General features: G+C 39.2%; 1 protein-coding gene across 1 annotated transcript in view; it reads left to right on the top strand.

Moving 5' to 3' along the window:
- Positions 1–1,777: 1,777 nt before the first annotated feature.
- LOC107083607 (SH3-containing GRB2-like protein 3-interacting protein 1) overlaps positions 1,778–7,359 on the top strand; it is a 36,568-nt gene continuing 30,986 nt past the window's right edge. Inside the window, exon 1 of the mRNA XM_015372966.1 lies at positions 1,778–2,137. Within this exon, the coding sequence (XP_015228452.1) occupies positions 2,128–2,137 (10 nt within the window). The 5' untranslated portion in view covers positions 1,778–2,127. The remainder of the gene's footprint in view (positions 2,138–7,359) is intronic.

The raw sequence follows: 7,359 nt of genomic DNA, 5'->3' as shown, positions 1-7,359 counted from the left end.
TCTTTCCTGTCAACCTTCCCTTACACTATAAACAATATAATTAGGATGCAGAGTGGCCTAATTTTAGCTATATTTAAGCATTAGGGCTTTACGCTTTAATTAATACTCATAAAAATAAACAGAAGAAGAATAAGGCAGCCAGGTTGAGTTTTAAACAAAGGAAGATGCATATTTTCTCTACACCCAGCTGATCACTCATCAGGAATCTTCATGAATTAAAAAGCACACTGTATTTCCTGTTTTTTATTCACCATCACATAATGTGGTGGTGAGCGTTACACACCTCAGATTTTCTATATCTAACAGCTAGCATTGCTCACTTCAACGTTCTTTAAATCATGAGCTCCACCTCTAGAGCCAAACACTGGAAGGAAACTTTGCTGTCAAAGAAACTACGGTCAGTCTAAAGTTTGCTATAGAGCATATATATAAATATGATATTTGGTGTAAATCAAATATATTCAAGAAAAAGAGCCTCATGCCAACTCTAAAGCATGAGGTGGATATTCCATGGTTGGGGGATGTTTAGTTGAATCAGACCTTATCAATTCAATCTTAATTTCAGTTTATTCATATAGCGCTGATTTAAAACACATTTCCCCTCAAGTCACTTTATAGAGAAAATTTAATTAGATCATCCAGTTAGATTGGGTTAAAGGAAAACTGGCTGAGTGCAGCGACTCATTGACTGGACAGCAGTCCCTCACACTGAACATGTATGTAGCGACAGTGGAGAGGAAAACTCAATTTTAACAGGAAGAAACCTCCAGCAGAACCAGCCTCGGTGTGAGGGGCCATTAGCTAAGGCTGACTGTTTCAAGGAGACAGAAGCTGACTTGCGAAATGAACATTGAGGCAAATATTTTCTATGCTAGAAAAGGTGATGGTGAACTAGCTTCATAGGGGCCTCTGTTTAGGAAAGAAACAGTAAAGTAGACGAGGTCTGAGCCAATTTTCATGTCAAAGGGATGGAAGAGGGCACATACATTTAGTCCCAGTAAAGGTTGAGCACATAGCTATGTCTAGGAGAGAAACAGGACTAAATAGTTAAAAACAGGCGACCTTTATCATCTTTAATTAGACATGTGATGGCAGCAGCCCAGCTTGTACTTCCCTCCAGGATGGCATCACAGCCAAACAGGAACAGAGCAGATTGTTAACATAAAATCCGTCGTCAGTTCCACTTCATATAGGAAAAGGTGAAGTGGTTTGTCAAACGGTTAAAGCAGAAGCACAACTGGACCCATTAAGTCGAGGAGATTAGAAAAATCCCGCAAACATCTCTCAGCCGGAAGTTGGGCAAACTCTCCTCTGACTAGATTCCCAGCCTGGTAGATGGTTACAAGAAGCATATCACTGAAGAATATGATCAAAGAGCTCTTTTTTGCTTAATTGACAAATAATAAACTGTTATGTTTACATTATTTATTTGAATTAGTAGAATGATTGATTTCCTTTCTATCCTAGAGATAATCGGGAATACTTTTTGTTAAATTCCAGAGTATTTTTTATTTACTGTGCTGCTGTCTAACTGTAAAGCTGAGATTTTTTTTTTACAGCATGCATGCAGCTGAGTGTTTGCTGGAGGCAAGGAAAGATGGTGCTAAGGCATTAGGGGACAGCAGCCATGTGACCATGCGTGCAGGGATTGGTTTACTGCAGATGTGACATCAGAGAGCCTCCCATCCCCTCCTCCTCTCCTGTCGTTCCCACTCTTCCTCTGTCTCTCTTTCTCTACCCATCCAGCTCTCTACTGCTCTATCTTCCTCCTCAGCATCCCCCCCTTTCAGTGATGGCGTGTGTCGATGCTGCTCAGGCGTCCGGGGCCTAGTGCACTTAGGGAGGACCCCCCTCCCCTCCCTCCATTCCCCCTTATTTGGAGACAATTCTCTTGATTTCTCTTCTATCCGTGTCCTCCACGGCTCCTGTAGTCTTCATCGTGCATCTCTGTGCTGCGGGTGCCTGCGATCCCGGCCCTCTGGGGTGGAGGAAATCAGCATCGTGCTTCGAAGGGGGAGCTGTGCACAATTAGCCATGCCCTGCCTAGGCTTCATTTGACCGCCTGGATCTTTCTTCTTCTGTCCACGTGTGCACCCAGAGGGCATCGTAGGATGAAAATCTGCAACTATGATGCAAGGTACATGTTCTGTGCACTGGATTGTCCTCTTGCAGTTCTCACTTGTTATTTCTCTGCACCCTCCTCTTGCCCTCCTGTGTCCTGCTGGGTCATTAGAGCTAGTGAATCCGTTGATGTGATCTGTCATGCTGTGTAGAGAAAACGAGGTATGTGCATGACCAGTTTAACACCATGGCTTCTTTCTGTGTGTGTGTGTCCATATGACATTGTGTGTGACAGATTTACAGAAGGGCAACAGAGACGACTGGGAGTGTGATGTAGGTTTAACATGTGACAGAGTGTGCCTTTGCTCTGCTGTTTTTCTGTGCTCGGAATATAGATCCACCTTGTAGATCTTTATCTTCAGAAAGAGCCATTGAGCAGGATGTTCTCATTCAGGATGCCACTGCTGCTGCTGCTATGGACTCCTTAGTTTCCATCACATCAAATGAATGATGGATATAATTCTGCTTGCCCTATGCAGAGTTTTCCGTGTACTTCCCTGCATGCCTTTTGAAAGAAGGTGGCTAATCTTAGCTAAAGGCCTGCAGTCATCCTGTTATGATGTGTTCACTGTCATGTGGGAATCCACACTTCATCGCAACCTTAGTGTTACATCTTCTAAAAAAGGTGCTGAACTTTTTCGGTTTTTGAAAATGCGGAATTACTATTTTTTTCTACAAATCGAACGAGTGTGTGATGCTTTTGTATTTAGCCCCCCTCCCCTTTCACCTAAGTCAGTACTTTTTATAATCACACTTCACTGCAAGGCATTTGGAATATACTTCTACCATCATTTCACCTCTAGACTAAATTAATTCTTCTTTGTAAAGTACAACAAATCAGCCCGATTGAAAAGGAAGTTTCTCTAAGCAGCAATTTATAAGTCTGGCTACAGATTTTCACATGGATTTACATCTAATCCTTAAAAAACACATTAATTTTCATTGCCTTTGCCTTCTATCTAAGAATACCATACAGCAGGGGGAGGGTGCTGCCATTTTTTTTTTTACAATCAATGCAGGAAGTACAGATTAGAACTCTCTCCAGAAAACAAAGTTGTCTCAGTTAGAATTCAAAGAAGTAATCAAATCCACTTACCTTAGATTTATTTATCTTTATCCACCAGTATTAGGATCGGGCATATCCCTCAGGAGAGGGGACAAACCAAAAGTATTAAACGAAATGTAGGCTTCCTTCAAAATTTCCATTAAGGTTTTTTTTTTGTTGTATTTAATGAAACTTTATCAACAAAAATAAAGATGATAAAGCAAACAAGGATCAGTGCTTAACAGTATTCAGAACAGCAAGATAAATTGTCGCAAGATTTTTGTATTTACAAACTCTTGAAAATGCATCTTGCTAGAAGGAAACTGACTTGTTGGCCTCGATACAGAAATGTTTCATTACAGAAGAAATTAAAACTTTGAATTATTAGTTTTGAAACAAAAGGATTTAAACAAAAAAAATGTAAAAATTCAGCTGAATCAATCAACTTCCTGCAGGAGTTGTAAAAATAACGGCACCCTCCCCCTGCAGTAGGGTGCCTCTCTGCCTGTCCCAGTTAAAAAAAAAAATAAAGATCCCCACAGCATGATGCTGCCAATGGAGAGTTCAGGGTTATGTGGTGTGCAAAACTTTTACCTCCTTATCAACTTAAACTCTGACATGTCTGATGAGTTTCTTAATCTTTATTCATTAGTTTTTTCAACTAACTTTTAAGGCCTTCCTAGGAGAGTACTGGGATTAAATTGGATTTGAATTGAACAAAGATAACTGATTGCTCCAGATTTTATCTTCTCTAAAAACAAACAAATACAAATCTAGTTTGTTTTTGCAATATGGCCAAAGATGAGGAAAGATGTAAGTGATTTAAACCTCTTAGCAAGGCTCTGTGGGCTCTGCATGGCATAGTATAGGCATTCTGATTTTTTTTTTTTTTTAATGCTTTCTGACAAATACCACTGAATCCCATCAACTTGCACCTGGTTGCTGGTAAAAACTGTGTGAAAAAGTAAAAAAACACAATGTACATAGAAGAAGAGTACAAGAGCAGAACAAGAACGGGTGACAGCAAGAATCTTAGTACATCCCCTGCTAGTTAACGCATATAGCTGCAAAACCAACTCTTTACAGACTTCAGTAAAATAGTTTTGCAAGGTAGTTTGTTCTGAAACAAATGTATAACCTGATTTCTGTATTTTATGAACCACAATGAAATAATTTCCTGAAAAATGTGGATCTGCTATTATAATTACTACTCAGCATAACTGATAAGAAATGTGTCTCTGGATTATTCTAAAAAAGTTGCATCCACTATCAAATCTTGTTAGTTGCTCTACGAGGAGAAACTGTATCTAGTTCCCAACCATGGCTAAGACCAGGGAGCTTGAGAACTGGACTGGAAACTCCCATTCCACAACAACAGCTGGAAGCTGATGCAGTCAATAAACTCTCTTAATCACCGGAAAATTATGGTAAATTGTTACAAAAAAAACAAGCAAACAAACAATAGATATGTATATTTTTGTTCTGCAGGCCATAAGCACAAAAATGGCCATGAATAAGAGTATTACAAAAACAAATCTCGAAAGTTAATACTTTACTAAATAGTAACCAATTTGCATTTTGCAAGTAATTCTGCCTCCAGTAAGTTCAGCATCGCATCTTACTCTATGTAGGTCCTTTTGATTCAGAATGCAGGACAACTTGTCATGAAGCGAGGACAGATTGACCCAGTATTCGAGGAGAGACAGTCAGTAGGAAAGTTCAAAACGTTTAATAAAACAAAACTAAAGCGGCCACGATCATCTGACAGAAGATTATCTGAGTTGGTCACTTACCTGGTTTAACAGTCCAGACCAAGAATGTCCCCAAGTGCTGCAGTCCCAGAGGTGATACTGGAAGCCGATCCTGGTCAGGGATCCAGAACAGACCGGGACAGGATCCAGATCAGGCAGGAGCAGAAACAGGAGGCAGGATCCAGACTTCCAGGCATCCACAGGCTTCCAGGAGGGTTCAGAGTCTGACTGGGACCAGAAGCATGACCAGGTGGTCACGCACAGGAGCAGACAGGATCAGGTGCAGACAGGCAGGCTCAGTGGAAGAGGGTAGCCGAGACAGGACGTGGAACCGGAACTTGAAGCAGGACTTTAAACTGGTCTCCTCTCTGCAGCCAGGCTTACTGGATAAAAACTGAACCTCCCCACATATTGAGCCAAAAACCCAGAGGACTCAGCAGGGGAGGAACAGTGGACGATCAGGAAACGAGACAAACACTAAAACCCTCTTTCCACTGGCTGCTAGGATCCAGGACACGAACCAAGGAACAAAACTGAACAGACAGACTGACAGAAAACAAATAATGATCTGGCACTGAATGCTCAGGCTGAACTCCATATAACCAAGAGGAAACAGGTGAGAGGAACAAATTATAATTAAGGCAGGGAGGGAAAACAGGTGAAAGGAATTACTAATTGAGGAGCAAACAGGCCAGATCATGACACAACTTGACCTATTTCAATGCTTTTCATTAAAAGCTTTTGATAAAAATGAAAACCTGGATTGAGTCAAGGGCCTAGTTCTGTTTGATCAAAAACAGAGAGATGGAGAAACTTCTCAAAGGGCTCCAAGTTCGAACTTTCTCTCTGTTTTGGTTCAGTTAGACTAGAACCCTGTCTTTGTTTCTGTGTTCAACTGTTTGTTAAAACTCTTAACTTTAGCCTGAGCTTTTAGGCATACACTCTCCCCAGTGAGCAAATATCCCTTTTTAACTGACAGGTTCATTCTGGACCCATTAACTTGAGGAGCTTCGAAAAAAGTCTAACAAATTCATGCTTTTTGTCATGGTTTAAATACATATCAGTTTAAAGTAAATTTGAAACTATTCCAACATAAGATTCACAAAACGTTTGTCTTTAGAAAAAGACAATAAAATGAACAATGTTGGATGTTATTACTTCTAAAATATACATTAAATGTCAGAAATAGAATGCATTCAGACAATTAGATAAAAGAAAACTAGTTTGCTAAAAATGCAAAGTATGTCATTTGTGATTATGTAAGTAAAAAAATCAAAGTGAATTAAACGATAAAATGTGTCTAAAATCTGATCCAATTTGGCATAAAGGAGGCTTCTCATGAGTATTTACAGATACTAAATGTTTAATGAGTTTCTCCTCAGGCTAGCTCTATAAATGGGTTAAAAACAAGTCTTTTCACAATACAAAGAGGCTCTGCTTCAGTTTACAGTCTGCTAGTCTTTTAATTGCATTCTACTGTAGACCAGAAAATCCCATCTTGTAAAGTGTTGTGCATTTATTACTGCAAAAGGTCCAGATTGTAAGATGTTTCTACCCATTATCTGATGAGCAGAGAGGAATTTTTCAGGCTCTGAGATGATGTATTTGTTAGCAGACGGGAAAGGAGGAAATAAAAATCCCATTAAGTAAATTACTTGATCCCAGATATCATGAGTTCCAGTAGGTCGAACTCTGTTTATGCTTTATAAAGAAGCTGCATCAAAGAATCCTATTTTCGTTTGATGGACAAGACTGAATATTTGATTAAGACTGTGGATGTTCACATTAGTGAATGGTGAGATATATTTCTTATTTTTACAATATAGGAAAAACTTATTGAAAGATACCCATAACTTTAACTGGCTGATAGTTGTTTGGAAGTTTCTCTGGTCTGATGTAAGAGCCAAGTTATCCCATCAAGGATTTTATATGTTAAATATATGGAGTTTCTATCAAAACCCAGCTCCTCACATTAGTTTTGATGGCATCTAATTGTGTCTATTTTTTATTTTTATTTTTTTGCAGCCGATTTGAAAAATCTCAGCTCATTTATTTTGAGCTTTTTCCTCACGCTGTGGTGTACAATTAAAATCGTGGTCTAATATTTCTCTCCACAACCTTGATTATTACCTTCACACCTCAAATTGGGCCAAGAAATTGGTCAGACTAATTAATCTTGATTAAATTATTACTGAAATAATTTGGTAACTAATTGAGTAATTAAATAAAATTGTAAAGTAAAGTACATAGAGTCTGAAATATGCCATTTCCTGAGAGACTGTCCCTCTCAGAGCAGCAATTAAGCTACTGTGGTATCTAAAATAAAACCCTTCTTGAATGTAAAAATGCTTAATATTAATATCCATCCATCCATCCATCCATCCATCCATCCATCCATCCATCCATCCATCCATCCATCCATCCATCCATCCATCCATCCAT

Source organism: Cyprinodon variegatus, unplaced genomic scaffold, assembly GCF_000732505.1.
Source record: "Cyprinodon variegatus isolate N-32 unplaced genomic scaffold, C_variegatus-1.0 Scaffold79, whole genome shotgun sequence".
In the NCBI taxonomy this organism is placed as follows: Eukaryota; Metazoa; Chordata; class Actinopteri; order Cyprinodontiformes; family Cyprinodontidae; genus Cyprinodon; species Cyprinodon variegatus.
Note: the sequence above shows the minus strand (reverse complement) of the source record. Positions and strands in the feature narration are given on the sequence as shown.